At 33.6% G+C, this 15,753-nt stretch overlaps 1 protein-coding gene across 7 annotated transcripts in view; it reads left to right on the plus strand.

Annotated features, from left to right (window-relative positions):
• The window catches only part of LOC120338903 (KICSTOR complex protein SZT2-like), a 66,563-nt gene that overhangs the window by 3,703 nt on the left and 47,107 nt on the right, over positions 1-15,753 (plus strand). For all 7 annotated transcript variants that reach the window (XM_078115843.1, XM_078115844.1, XM_078115846.1 and 4 more), the window contains exons 6-26: positions 452-577; positions 1,197-1,336; positions 1,890-2,025; positions 3,139-3,335; positions 4,096-4,200; positions 4,685-4,806; positions 5,272-5,417; positions 5,964-6,078; positions 6,816-6,971; positions 7,569-7,680; positions 10,373-10,514; positions 11,225-11,386; positions 11,846-11,988; positions 12,122-12,216; positions 12,680-12,751; positions 13,478-13,648; positions 13,811-13,922; positions 14,001-14,106; positions 14,534-14,611; positions 15,066-15,203; positions 15,453-15,636. In XM_078115843.1, the coding sequence (XP_077971969.1) occupies positions 452-577; positions 1,197-1,336; positions 1,890-2,025; positions 3,139-3,335; positions 4,096-4,200; positions 4,685-4,806; positions 5,272-5,417; positions 5,964-6,078; positions 6,816-6,971; positions 7,569-7,680; positions 10,373-10,514; positions 11,225-11,386; positions 11,846-11,988; positions 12,122-12,216; positions 12,680-12,751; positions 13,478-13,648; positions 13,811-13,922; positions 14,001-14,106; positions 14,534-14,611; positions 15,066-15,203; positions 15,453-15,636 (2,758 nt within the window). The remainder of the gene's footprint in view (positions 1-451; positions 578-1,196; positions 1,337-1,889; positions 2,026-3,138; positions 3,336-4,095; positions 4,201-4,684; positions 4,807-5,271; positions 5,418-5,963; positions 6,079-6,815; positions 6,972-7,568; positions 7,681-10,372; positions 10,515-11,224; positions 11,387-11,845; positions 11,989-12,121; positions 12,217-12,679; positions 12,752-13,477; positions 13,649-13,810; positions 13,923-14,000; positions 14,107-14,533; positions 14,612-15,065; positions 15,204-15,452; positions 15,637-15,753) is intronic.

The following is a 15,753-nucleotide window of genomic DNA, read 5'->3' on the forward strand; positions in this document are numbered from 1 at the left end:
AGTAATGTGGAATCTATGATTGTTTTCATGGTCAGAATTTAAATTTTATCAGGAGACTGTTATTTGAGGGACTGTAGATCTGAATTTAGGCCGGATCCCTGTTTTCCCAATTTAATTAATAGTGTTTGAAATGTATATCTAAATGTCTGTTTTTGCTCAGTCGCAATTTGGTGGCATTGTGGCAAATGGAAAACCATTAAACTTGAAATGATATATAGGCCTTTTGCTTTGAAAATATAATGCGTGGTACTTTTGTTCAATCTAGTAGGTATGCCATAAAACATAATATCATTAAATTCACCATTCATTTTCTGATTTTTCTTAGAGGAAAATTTTTTTTTTATATCTGAAATAACAACCGATGTTATTGTTTGTAATTTATTTTTGGTATGTTGTGCTTGGCAACATTACATTTTTTTATCAGCATCATTTTCTTTCATACTTCTTACAGTTTCTTCTCAACCAGTCAGACATGATCATGGTCTCGTCAGTATATTGAGAACTGGACTACTTGCTCTACATCTACTACCTTCTAATACGAGCGCAGGAATTATTGTTCTCACTGATGGTGTTGTTGGTAAAATTCTTTATCTGCATTTACTACTTACAAAAATGTCTGTTGAAAGCAAATTTTTATAATATTGATCTATTGAGATATTTTTTTGATCTTTAATATACGGTAATTACATTGATATCTAAAGCAATTAAATATATATACCTTGACATAAGGATCTTCGCTCATTTCATTGCCTATCATAAGTTATTACTTATCGATTTTAATCGGTAAGTATGTTGATAGGTATTTGTTCGTCTGTCTGTTTGTTTGTTTGTCTGTTAGATGCTTGCGATATCTCACGAGAGCGAGATTGAATCTGCTCCGGATTTTGCATGTGCATTCATCATATGTCGTACCAGAAGACTATTGATTTGGGATGAATTATGTCGTATAATTAGCGAGTTATTAATTAATTAGTGATGGGACACAAGGTGTCACTATGGAGTAAGAGCGCTGTTTTGGGGGATCCCCTAACTTTCGATCGATAAGTCTTCTGTCTCTGACCGATATTCTCGTTTTTTGGTTGAAAATTTTTGATTTTTATGTAATGCAGTCTCCAATATCTTCCAGCTATTTATTTTGATTTGAAATTCTTATTCTAAATAAAAAAAACTTGGAATCATTGGCTAACTTTGTCTAGGTATGCCTGACATGGCTGTGCTGGAGACATTGTTGAATCAACTTCGTAGCACAACGACTAGTTGTTCATTTTTACATCTCAAAAGTTCACAAGCTGTTTTCTGTGATTATGGATATTCTGCCAACATTGAACTTCTAAAGGTAAGAATAAATCAGAAATTAGGACACACAATAAAAAAAGTGCAACAGCAATAAAAAAACATTAAAGGCCTTTAATCATAATGGACACTACCATCTTTTCCCAAAAATACAGGCTCTTTTTTCTATTTTGGGAGGATGTCTTTTATTTTCACTTAGTAAAAAAACAAAATTACAATATAGATAATTACAAGATTTTCAAACATACAAAATATGAAAATCGATATCCATTTACTTAAACATTTTCCTCTCTCACATTGATTTCGAACATGTAGGGGAAATTTCTTGCTATCGACCAAGTCGAAAAAAGAAAAAATCTGCGCTATTGACTACGTCTTATTTTAAGATGAGGCCTTATATTAAAATCATTTTTCAAATCCAGGCTAGGTCTTATTTTCGAGGAAACACAAAAGCACAAAATGAGAAAAAGAAGAATATTGATTTTGTTACCTATTTCCATACTTGTTCTTCGTTTTCCATGGCTGCTTCATTGTATGTTCTAGTTTTGAGCTGCATAGAATGGGTTTGAATTGTCGTTTTTTCTTCTTGATTTTAGTTTATATCTTCTGCCACCTACGGGACATTTTTCAAACAACTTGATAATAATAATCTCAAAGATGCAGAAATGAATATTTATCAGAAAGGTTTACTAGTCTGGCAGTTCCAACTCAAAGATGATGTAAACATGTCTGGTAAGGTATACTTTTACGTTACCTGGTGATAGCCACTGATCATAGCGTTAAATATATAAACATAAGAACTATCTAATTTATCCAAAGAATGCATTATATTATAACTTGAGAACATTATTACTTATCGATTTTGATCGGTAAGTTCGTTGATAGGTATTTGTCTGTCTGTATGTATATCTGTTTGTCTGTTAGATGCACGTGATATCTCACGAAAGCGAGATTGAATCTTCTCCAGATTTTGCATGTGCATTCATCTTATCTCGGACCAGAAGCCTATTGTTTTTGCACGAATTATGTCGTATAATTAGCGAGTTATTAATTAATTAGTGATGGGACACACAGTGTCACCATGGAGTAAGAGTGCTGTTTTGGGGGATCCCCTAACTTTCGATCGATAAGTCTTTGGTCTCTGACCGATATTCTCGTTTCTCTGATTTTTGAGTATGACCTAAATCAAATTATATTCAATATTCCATAGTACTATTTTCAACTAAATATTTAGAATATTACATTACTCAGTTTGATCATCCATGCTTACAGCCCATGATTCTGTATTCTCGTATTCCTGGTCTTTACCATAATAAATACTATATTAGGGGTGGGCAACCCCTGCCACGCGAGACCATTTATTCGGCACGCGAGCGAGGCCTCTGAAACAAGATCATTTTACTTTAGATTGAAAGTTTCAAGACTCTGATTAAAACTGGGTGTTTGTTTATTTATTATCGTTTGGTAACAATCCGTTGTTCATTTAAACTCTTTTTGTCCTTCCAAGACATATGGCTACAAAGAATTATATTATGATGTTACAACTGAGTGAGCTCTCGACAAATTTCGTCGAGAAGAGCGCAGCATTCATTCGGACTGATATTCTTCTGTATAGTGAATCTGTCTGTACATGTTTGATAAAAGGTTTATTATTGTGTATTTTTGCTTTGAAAGTGGCAAAGAATTGTTTTTAATTTCGGTCGGCACGGGGAAGAATTTTATCATTAATTTAAACGATTTTGGCATGCGAGCTGAAAAAAGTTGCCCAACATGTACTATATAATAACAACATATCGCAAATAAGAAGGCTTGGCAGTAATAAAAATCGTTTCCTTTTATTTTTAGCTGATTTTGAATTACCAGATGTTCGTAACTGGGAACCTGAAACAGATCTGAGATATACTCCGACTCAGAAAAACATGTATATTTCTCCAGTTTTGAGAAAAAAACATTTGGAAAGAACTTTGAGAGTTTCTATATTCACTTTATTGTCTGTTAGACTAAGAGAGGGATATATGATAAGCTCAATGTCATTGGGAAAGGTCTGTATAAATATCTTTTTGTTTTTTTGTATTTTTTTTTAAATATTACTTTGATGATTGTATTGTAAAGTGGATTTTGGAAATGGTTGAGACCAATTTTAGTGAATAATGTAAAAAGCACAGTTAAATTTTCTTTTATACAGTGTCTTGTTTAGCTATTATTCTACTATGATTACTGACTCATTACTTATAGATTTTAATCGGTAAGTATGTTGATAGGTATTTTTCTGTTTGTCTGTCTGTTAGATGCACGCGATATCTCACGAAAGCGAGATGGGATCTGCTGCAGATTTTGCATGTGCATTCATCATATCTCGTACCAGAAGTCTATTGATTTTGGGAGAATTATGTCGTATAATTAGCGAGTTATCAATTAATTAGTGATGGGACACAAGGTGTCACTATGGAGTAAGAGCGCTGTTTCGGGGGATCCCCTAACTTTCGATCGATAAGTCTTCGGTCTCTGACCGATATTCTCGTTTCAGGATCAGAGATTTCAAAATGCAATTTCTGATTGATTACAATCGAGAAGTTGTAATACTTCAAACTCGTTGTGATCGCGTTGGATCAATTATTCTGTGGGGCTGCTTTGAGAAATAAGATATGATCGTTCATATTCATCAGGGATATAGGGAAAGTCACATGGGTATATCCTATCAGTGGTAGAATGCGAAGGATATTATGTGACAACTATCTGGTTTCAAAATTAAAAATGTATAATATGAAAATGCATCATAAACTTTTTCTATTTTCATAACAGAACAGAAATCAACTTGAAGTTATTCTTCTTTATCCATGGAATCATGGAGCATCGATTAAATACATTGCATCCTCAGCATGGCCTGTTGTAAGAAATATAACTAAGGTATTATTTTTTTACAGATTTGATATTATCTTTTTTGACACGGAGTGGCCATATGAATCGCTTTGCTAAGTAGTTGCTGTTGTTTTTGTTGTTGGCCGACATGTATGTTTCGGGAAAAACACTTTTTTCTATGAATAACGGGCAGATAAATTAATAAATATTTTTAGTACTTAAAGATGGAAGTGATCGCCAGAAAGCTTAATATTTTTATTCAAATTGCCTCTCAAGTCTTATGGAATCTTTCAATATTTCACCCCAAAATTCGCTGTTTTATTTTATTTCATGGCAACGCTGTTTCTATTTTGTCAACCATGACTATTAACGTCATTGCTGGCATGTGTTTCCATTTTGCTGGCACAGTGCTCAGGCACATTTCAGTGCGAGTCGCAAGAGCTACCTGAACCACGGCTATTTGTTGGACTTTTGTGTTCGAGAGTTGCTCTCTTGTTTATATTATGACATAAAAATATTTTTTTTGTTGCAGATTGAAGTCTACATTGAAGCAACTTACGAATTTCTTTATGATGTCACAGTTGGACTTGGACATGAAAATTGGGGAAGATACCGTTCAATGGCTGTTCGAAGATTTAAACATTTTATGAAAGGGTTAGTCATTTTGAATATGAAAAACTACATCATACAACACATTTGTAATAATGATAGTATTACTTATAAAATTCTTCTGTGACTCTATTTTCCAATGTACTAAATTCAAGATAGTGTTTCTACTTGAGGGGGAAGGACTTACGTAATTATATAGTGAATCACAGCATCTGTGACTTCTGTCACTGTTCAAGTTCATGTATCTGGAGTCATTAGTGAGTTAGCTATTACTGTACCCAACCTGAACAAGTGGCACAATTTGTCATATTAATGAGCCGCTCAACGGCCTTCCCCACTCGATCAGGATAAATATTAATAATTTTATCCTCTTGTCATTTTATGGGAATAGATACCATCATTCATCACAGTCGATCATTCATTCATGGCAATCAAAGAACTTAATTATAAATTAATTTGGGTGAAAATGGTAGTTTTAAATATTTTTTAATTTTTTTTTTATTATTTTAGTTTGACACAAACAGACCACATGATGACACATCTTGTATCGTTTACCACTGATCCTGTTTATTACACAATCAGTCAAAAACTTGTTCCACTGTTTTATTTACCTCCAAACTCAAATCAACTTGTGCTATCTATGCCAAGTATGAATGGTAGGTTTACTAGTCTATTTACTGTTTATTTCTTTTCAAATTGTATAGGCCTAGTCACTATTTTTTCTTCAATATATCGCAACATCTAACATGAAATGTAGAAAAAAATTAGGTCAAATTGGGTTCATTATTCCATGCATTACCAATGAATTGTGATTGTTGATTTTTTTTCCTTGCATTCCTGATTTTGAACGTCCGAAAAAATCTGTAGATTGTGTAGAAATATTTGTTCACCAAGATTTAAATCAAGTACTGATACAAAATAGCGAATTTATATAAGTCTGAATTCTCCATATACATTTTATTGAAATATTCCTGATAACAAATTTTATGAACATAGTATGTGGGCAGAATGGTATAGTTCAGAAGTCGGAAATTTCGAAATTTTAAGGGGGATCAGTCAAATCTCAAAAAAACAATACCGGTAAGTTGACAAAAATTTTCAACGAACATTCTATGGCCAGACCCAGACTTTACAGCCATGATACAGTTCACATATTTGTTCATGGCTTTCGTTCTTTGTTATTTTAAGTGTTATGTTTTCAGATTCATCAAAATCCGTGTTTGCTGGATATTGGAAACCTGTATTATCTTTGGACATCAGTATATGGCAGAAATGGATGCATACTCATCACATTGATATTATATTACAACATGATATGTGAGTAATTCACACGGTTTATACTTATTTTAGATGAAATAAACTAATTTGAAACCATGCTTCTAACAGTGTATTTAAATCTATCATTCTGTTGTTGTTGTTGTAATATTCGAAGTAACAACCATTGTTTTGGCATCTCAGCTTTAGGAATTTTTTTCAAACCCTGGCCCGCAGTTTCTTATTCAGAGTGTAATGAAATGCCAAATATATATTAAATTACTGGAACTATCCTGCTTTACATATCCATTCCTTACAACCTGGGTGAGATGCTAGTCATGGGATTTGAGCAACAAACCCTTCAATCTGTGATGCCAACATAGTGAAGTACATCACTCCAACCCTGACATGGGCAAACAACGGCTCACTGGCCAAATCCAACTAGTTTGGTAAGTCAATTCGACCCCCTGATGCTGCTACAATTGACCTAAAACAAAATTTTGATGTTTTAGCTGAAAAATAGCATGAAGAATTTTATTGAGATTTCGATTAAATTTAGTTTTGGTAAGAGGCTTATAGTTTTCCACATTTGCTTTTTTACTCTGAATATTGTTCATAAAATGTCACTTTTTACGTCACACTTACATGGCCCGCCAAACTATAGGGGTAAAATTTTGGCCCCTCGTCCAAAAACCTTGCCCACCCCTGCCCTAACCATTAGTCCATTGGGTCTACTTCTTGTCTGGAAACTTGTTTGCGACAAGAGTGTGCTACTAAGCATTTTTTTAATTTGCTAACAGACCGTTACCCAAACACCTTCATGTGTCAACAAAAAGTGGTCGTTTTCATTCAATTCAAACCAGTACTGCAATGAGTCAACTAACTTCATTATTACGAGAATGGTGCACTTTCGTTTTGTTGGAAAATCACAGTTATGTGAAATTTACCTATAAAGAGTGAGTATTAGATTTTTAGCATGTGAATTCTTGATTAGTTGGGCAAAGAACTTTTCTCTTTATACATATCTTTAGCTGACATGCCTGGAAAGGGTTAATTTACCTACTAAAGTCTGCTGGCATAACTTACTTATACAAACACTCTGTGCGGGTTTGCATTGTTTGAGTCCTGTAGGGGGTAAATTATTTGCAAAATCAATGCTAGATTCCTTGCCATCATAGGCTGGTTCATTCATGCTGGTCAATTACGGCTTCCTCCGCCATCAAGTCTATGCATCTGAAATAGATAACTGGATAACTGTTCTCATACCTAACATGGGCCAGTGACTGGATGAGAAGTCATGATCATTCCCACTTATCGACTTTCCTCTTCCCTGGAATAAATATTAACATTCTACCTACTTGATGTTTTCGGTTGATAATCATTTCAACATGCTCATAGTTATTTGTCATTAGTTGATTTTTAAACTTCAATTAGTAACTGTATATTTCCTCTTTAAAAATAAAAATTGTAATAAACCGGTAGGCTATTATTCATTTAGTTATGTGATTATTTTTCTACTTGAGCATTTTTTTAATCCTATTATTCTTTTGTAGAAATGAAGAAAAGCCGTCAGCTTTCTATGTTGTGAGATTGTCAAGCAAAGCTCCTATTATTGTAATAAGACTTGCATTTCAAATTGGAACTCCAGGATCATACAGGAATCAGGTAGGAACTAGAGATGTACCGATACCACTTTTGTCGCCGATACCGATACCGATCCGATACCAGCTAAAAACACCGATACCGATACGCCGATACTACAAAAAGGCCGATATTACCGATATTCCGATACTATGAAATTATTACTTAACCTAATCCTCCCGGTTTGACGCATGCGCGAAATTTCAGACGTTTTGCAATGCTGTGTGTATACCACGAGGTCTGGAATGTTTGTTATGGTCTTGCTTGAAAGGAAATCTTATTCCCCACACAACGATATGAGAATGAACCTTATATGACATTTAGAAGTGATAAAATTTCGCTTACATATCACGCGTGTACTTCCCGCTGCGATATAAAAACGTCGCACAACAAGAAAATGATTCCATAAACCTTGGCGTTGCGCGCAAACCAATAACAAAAGCTAGTATGATAAGGTCTTATTTTGAAGGTCATTTTATATGCTACATAACATAGGAGAGTGGACATCTCACAACGTCAGGAAGTTATAAAAATATCGAGTCGTTTGATCGCAGCTGCCTCACCGAAAAAAAGTTAGGCGTTTTATCTCGCAAATTCTCCTTGTCTGACGATTATAAGCTTTTATGATTCATAATAAATGTTTTATTATGACTCACAAAAGCTTTCAACGCGATAAAGCACAAACAAACAACCGATCGATCTATCAAGCTTAGCCTGGCCTGATTCGATGTGGTGACTTCTCAAACGGAAAATTTCCAAAACGCTTGAACAACATGCGCTATGGAAAAGCATTTAGTATCATATGAAAGAGAAAACCAATGTGCAGTCAACTGTATAGTCACATTTCAGCTTTACAATAGCGATAGACGTCCAACAGCTGATAGAATGAGAGAGTGTAAATATTTTTATTATTTTTTGACGTTACGAGAGACCTCTTGAAAGAGGTGTTTTAGTTTACGGTCCTCCAGTGACATCTAGCGTATAGTACTCTAAAATACCTTTCCAATGGTATATAATTATTGTATATTGGGTAAATTTTGGGGGTCGTATGACATTAATAAAAATGTATTCAAAATTGTGCTCGATTGAGCGTCTGAAACAGGTTAATTAGGTATGCTGTATGGTGCAGACGGGTTAAAACAATGGTCTTTAAGCGTTGTTCATAGTACACATTATTTCAGATCGAAAAAAAATATATATATATATATCACATAATATGAAATTAATGTTTTAGTATCCATATGCTGTAACTGATTAAGATACATTATACAGTAACGCTAGTAATCTCGGTGTTCAATTAGAAAGCTCATAAGCCGGGATGTCCAATTTGAATTTAATGTTAATATCGCGAGCTTCGAATATCGTTATTCGTGTTTAAAAGAATATCGAATATCACCCACACATTCTAGCGCCGCCGTCCTACGTTCAAATTAAAAGCATTTTACAACTATTTAGTTTAGTGGCTAATCGTAATCGTCGACGCAATAAGTCAAAGCCAACATGAAAGAATATCAATCAGCACCGACAAAAAGAAGGCCCACTGATAACCGTTGAGGATGTTTTTTTACTTCACTATTTTATAATATTTTACAATTGCTATCTTATATTTTGAGACAGTCTAGGGCTAGGCGGTCAAGTCAATATATCTATAAAGAAATCGTGTAGTTAAGTAGAATTAAAATTAATACCTGTGTAGTGGGATAATTGTGTCGGAATTTAGTTTATCGATGTCGACGAACTAAATGACACTCGTACTTGACGACAAACAGTCAGAATTTATACCCGTGCCAAAAGTCCATGTGCCGTTAATAAGGAAGGACCCCAATTCCACTGTATGATTTAAAAATGGGCGCCTAGTTGCTTTTTGTTATGTGCTGTGTTGATATATTTCTTCATAAAAACTATGTAATATTAAAAATATCAATATAAAAATTTGACAGCGAAAATAGCCAAATTAGTTGAGCTAGTTTAGCTGATAAATAGCTAAAAACACGTGAATTCTATTCTCTCGCGGGGGTGGGGGCATGTATGGCTCATAACTCACGATCTCTCCAGACAAAAATAAATTAAAAAGTAGTATTCCAACTTATCTTTTAAAACATTCTGGACCATATCAAAAAGGTAAATATATCGGCAATATCGGCCTTAATCTAACCGATACCGATACATGGCCGATACTAAAAAAATGGCCGATATTGCCGATACCGATACCCGATACCGATACATCGGTACATCTCTAGTAGGAACATTCATATCTGGGTAGTTATCCTGAAATCCTATCTGTGATAAATAACTACTTTTTAATATTAAAGGATTTGCACCAAAATTGTCAAACATGCCAATTTATACTTGGTTATGTTTGACATGTTGGACTTACTTATGTTGGCATATCAGGTTGAACATATCAATTTCACATCCCATACTCACCACTTTGCACAAAGTGTAATGAATTGGGTAGGAAATTACGGCCTTTTCAAAATTCTTATATGCTTGTGGCTGAAGTGAAAGGCATATATAATGTTTTTCATGAAAAAATAATGAAAATCTTGATTTCACTTCTTAAATGACTAATTTTATTGGAAAACAGCTTTGATTATTTGAATTATCCAAAAATATGTTGTACGAATAATGTTAATTTCAAATTTTGTTCAAGGCAAAATTTTAGAGTTAACTGGATTCATATTGATCGTACATAAATTATTGTCTTTTTTATTAGATTTTGTCAGATCTTAGAGATCGTGTACTTGCATTAACGTTTCCTTCATTATCAAAACAACCTTCGAATCTAAATTTGAGAGCAACTTCAGGAGTGAGATCAAGAAATCCGAGTGCTCAGACCAGAACTAGGAATTTTTCAGGTACATTTACAAAATATCTATAATAGCAAAATAACCATATTTTAGCATTTTCGAAAGAAACCATCTTCACAGAGTTGTGCTCGTTCTATATGAGGCAATTTCAAAATCATGGTTTTAAGGTATATCAATCACCAAGTTAATAAAGTCTTGTGTTAAATTAGATACAAGAACTTTGATGTGCTCTGTGTAACTAACCATGGGCATATAACGATGTATAGGATGAATTGAAAAAAACGAATCAAACGCTTATTAAAATAAAGCAAACTTGGTGAGAACTAACTTTAACGAAATTGAAATTGAAAACTTTTATGAACACCCTATATATTCATGCACACTCATTTCATGCATTTTGAGTCTGATTAGTGGTTCCTCTGTAGTTTTTAGATGTTTATTTTTATGTTCTGTTCACACGGGCGGCTATTTAAACGGGCCTTTAATCAAGATCGGGCGGTAAACCGAGCATATACGGTATTCCCATTTTACAATGTACTGACATAATCCTGGCATGTGGATAATTTTTGTCCAGACTGCCGAAAAATTGTGATTGTAAGAAATTGGTAAAGTGAAATTAATATTCGCGGAAGAAAATATGGATAAATAATGATCAGTGAAATTTTGCCCCATTTGATTATGTCAGCTTGTGTTCAACTAATGGAAGCACAGCACTGATATACACTTCTTCATTTGTGCATTTCTCACATGTATTTTAGGTTCTGAACGAAGTTGTGCTGTTCTCGTTCACAAGCCTCTCGATCGCATTTTAATTCGATATGATCAAACACCCCGAGATTTCATGCAGCCACCAACTTCTGGGTATCGGCATGGTAAAGTTGGATCATCGAATGCATCTTCAAGAAGTGGTCATATAACAGGTATGTAATAGATTGCAGTTTGATAAAATAGATAAAGGATAAACCTATCTATCTTTCTTCCAACATGAGTATGATCCCCCAATAGTAACAAACCTCTTATTTGCCTTCATTCGAAAATATTCTTGGATATGTGAGTGTATACTAGGCATACATTTTTTGCTGCAATTTCTGCTTTGAATTGCACAAAAACATACAAATCATGACTTTATATAGACAAAAATCCAAAAAAATTACAAATGATATTAGGTTTTGTGCCTTTTCAGATGTCAAAATCAGAAAACTGCAATTGATATGATTTTAACATTCTGAACTTATCCAGCTTATACAGTTGCATTAGAGGAAAATTTTTTTGAGACAAGTTTTCATTTTTTTTGTATATACCTATTTAACTGCACATAAATTAAATTCTAGTATAATTTTTTAAACATATCTTTTATATCTTTTCCGTTGGTTTATCAGGAGGAGAAGTTGGCTCAACATCATTGATGCAAGATTTATGCAGATATCTGGAACATAGCAGATGTGTTTGGTCAATAACAAATAAATCTGCAACTCCTATTCCACTTGCCGTTGCAGGGCAAATGGCAAGTTTATTAATAAAGGTAACACAAAGTTTGTAACTTAGGTGTTTTATGACTTTATTTTTCAATGCCATGCTGCATTTTCTTGCTACAATTTTAGAGCGTTACGCCAGTAATGCATATTCATTTTGTAACTTTCTGTATTATGTTACAGCTCAGACTATCAGAAGGATTTAATTTTGCAAGTTCATCTTCAGGAGTGATTTCTATGGTTCGTGAATTCCCAATGATTTTAAATAAGGAAGATGGGTAGGTATAGTATAGTGGAGTAGTGTAGCGTATTCCATATTATCAATTTCTAATTTATTGATATACCGGTAAAAAAATTTTGATTTTGTAAATACCTTGGTCTAATTTTTTGGAGATACTTTTTATTGGTTATTATTTAACTTATTTATGAATAAATTCGTTTCGATTCACAAAGAATTTTTATTTGTTCAGTTTGTACTAAAGTTGGCCGAGTCTTAGTGGCTTACTTAATCTATGCTTTTCATGTGGTAGTTTATATATAAACCGATTTCTCATGAGATATCAATTAAAAAGTCTGGTTCATATATTCACCAAGTTTTAGAACTTAGAATTTCTAGATACCATATACACCCTGGGTGAAGTGGTATTGGTGAATCAAGATGAAAATATAGCTAGGCCAACATGACCACATCTACCAGGTTGCTTTTTTTAAAGACACTGTTGAGTTTTGTCTTATTTTCAGGAGTGAAATAACATATTATTGTTTGGCTCAATTCATCATGTTTCCACCAACTGTATGCACTTCAAGAGAGAGGTGAGGTTAAAAATATTTGTTGACGTACAACAGTGGTTACAAACCTTTATTGGCTCGCGACCCCTGTGGTGGTTCACACATACGTCGCGACCCCCTGGTTTTTTGTTTTGTATTTTGCAGAGAGACTTCATATGATGCTTGCACTAAGGCATTTTTTTTCTTGATAGAAGCTCCCCAAAACATCAAGTCTTTGGTGTTCAAGTCGCGACCCCCAGGTTGGGAACCACTGACTTACAATAAAATACTTCATTTAACTTTGCGCCAGAACAACAATTAACTCCTGTAATAGGTGCAACAAGATGGCGGACACCGGAACGTAGTGTGTGTATCAGGTTAGGATTAGGCAATGATTTCAGATACAAATACTACGGGCGTCACTTGGCTAGTCCCCGAACACGTAATAGAATTAAAATAAGTCAAATTGGAATAAAATTATGGCCTAACCTGGTACACATACGATGTTCAGGTGTCCGCCATCTTGTTGCACATACTACGGGAGCGCCCGTAGTATGAACACTATCGGTCTCAGTTGGAATAACTATTCCTAACAAATGGTTTTTAGAATTTTAGAAATTCTTTTAGATGATGGTAGAACAACATCATCGTTTTGATCGTGACAGAAACGCGTAAAATGCAATACATTAATTTTTATGCCTAATTAAAAAAAATTGCAAATTTTCTTCATCCAGCCAAAATAAATGTGAAATATTGCTGTAATTTTTTTAGTTTTTCGTTGGATGGATCGGATGATGATGAGGAAGACACAGCTGAGGCTGATGGTGAATTATTTCTTGCTACAGAAATGTGGATCGAACCACAATGTGGCTTTGTTGTCACTGATTCGTTTCCAAAATCGAGAGAATCTTCTCATCATAGACATGCAAGCGGTTTAGAGAGGTATTTTTTAATAAATTAATTTTTGTACTTAATCAGTGTAAATGGTGTTTGCAATTTTTATGGTAATGAAGTTCTGGTTAAATATGTTAACTTTTTTCTCCAGCCTTCTTAACTTTTTTTATTATTTTGAAACCTCTATATAACCCCTTTATAATTGTCTAGCGGGAGAAGCAGCAGATTAAGTAGCACGTCTTCATCAGCGACAACAACATACAATATCTATCAACCTAATCAAAAATTTTTAGGATCAGCATATCAAGATATACCTAAAGTTGTGAGTATTTTATGTCATTGAAACAAGTTTTTTATATTTTAGAACAGTTTTTTTTAAAGAGGTAATTTTTCATTTCAGGTTGCAAATGAAGACAGACAACTTCTCAGTATCCTGGTTACTATTGAACACTTAAGACTGATGTGCGAACCAAAGTCATGTGTAATGCCTACTCTTCCACAGCAACGTAAGGTTATTTAGTTTGCTGAAGAGTGGCTCACGTCACCTCTTATCAAAGACTCTAGGTGACTCGAGTCATCTAAATAAAATGACTCGCATTCATACTCAGTAACTCTGAGTGCCTTGTGACTCGGGGTTGAGTGACTTCTATCCAGCGCTGGATATGATTGCATGCTTAGTGAGATTTAGAATTTTAAAAACTCCAAAATTAACCACTTGTCAAAAATCAATAATAGAAAAATCAAAGTGATGAAATCCGTGTACACAATCAATTTGAAAGTTTTTTTTTTTGAGTATATTGTCAAATTTCTATAGACAATTTTTGCTAATTTCTATTTTTTGACTAAAGTTCTTATAGTCTAATCATTGACTAGTTTACTTCTATTGTTTCAGTTTCCATTATTAGACTTTTTAAACATTTATTATTTTTCCAGTCATAAAGCCAAACAAAAATGAAAATCAACATCAGAGATCAAGAAAGCCAAGTTCTCAGTCACATCTTGATGGTCAATGTAAGTAATCTATGTACAATTTATTAGAAAAGTCCAGAATCAGCCAGTTTGAATGGTCCGCAATAATGGAGTGAATATGTATGAATCTGAAATATTTACTTTTTGAATACATTAATATGGGATGATAAATATTTTTTAAAATCACTGATATTCAAGTAACTAACTCTTTCCTATATTTTGATTTGGTCAATATTGAAAGAGTAAAATATAAATAAGTTCATTTTTTAATTGGGTTCTTCAAGTAATTTTAAATGTAGTTCAGTGATGCATGGATTCTTCTGTTAGCCAAGTAGATGCAGATTTGAGACTCAAAATTTTGAGTTTTGAATTAAGGACATTCCTAAACGGTTTCTAACCATTAGTTCAGCATACTGAATAGAAACTTTATATTTAATATTAAATGTATTTTGGTACTTTTCTATCTCATTCATTTTATATTTCCATTTTGATTCAGGTTCGCCAATCTGTGCTGAAACCAGGAGTACTTATCCTGTTTATGAAGGAATCACACATTTTCCTTGTTTGTTTGATTTGGTTAGCCTTCTCGATCGATGTCCACGAGTGAAACTGCTATTCATGACTTTATCACAAGGTAATCTATTTGCCTATTCTTATTGTTTTTTTGCAATAGGTTAGTAGTAGTGCCCGAACTGTATGAGTCTAATATACAATATAGTCAACATACACTAATTATGATAATATGATTCCCCGATTTTCCCAATCTCCTGTGTGTTCATTGTTTGTGTTTTGTGTATGATTTGTTTTGTGGGAAAATCGAAATATACTTATATACTTATTATGAATGATCATACTTACCTAAATATCTTTGTCAAATTTTTAGGTTTCTTCGACATCAATGAAGAGATTCCCAGTCCCAATGTTTGTTTGTTTGATTTATTTCATCAATCGTTATCAAAAATATCTGACCAAGAAGCAATATTATCAGACGTTGATTGTTTTAATGTAACAAAGCATATGATCAAAAGAGAGGAGGAATCAAATTTGTTCAAAGCAGAACAAGAAAGGTAGCATTGATTGTGATAAAATAATGATGTTGGCAATGTAATAATATTCTTTTTCGATTTTGCCTTACCGGGCCACAGTTATTAATTTAAATTACCTTTTTCTAATCAGGAAATGTT

The sequence above is a fragment of the Styela clava genome, chromosome 9, assembly GCF_964204865.1.
Source record: "Styela clava chromosome 9, kaStyClav1.hap1.2, whole genome shotgun sequence".
NCBI lineage: Eukaryota > Metazoa > Chordata > Ascidiacea > Stolidobranchia > Styelidae > Styela > Styela clava.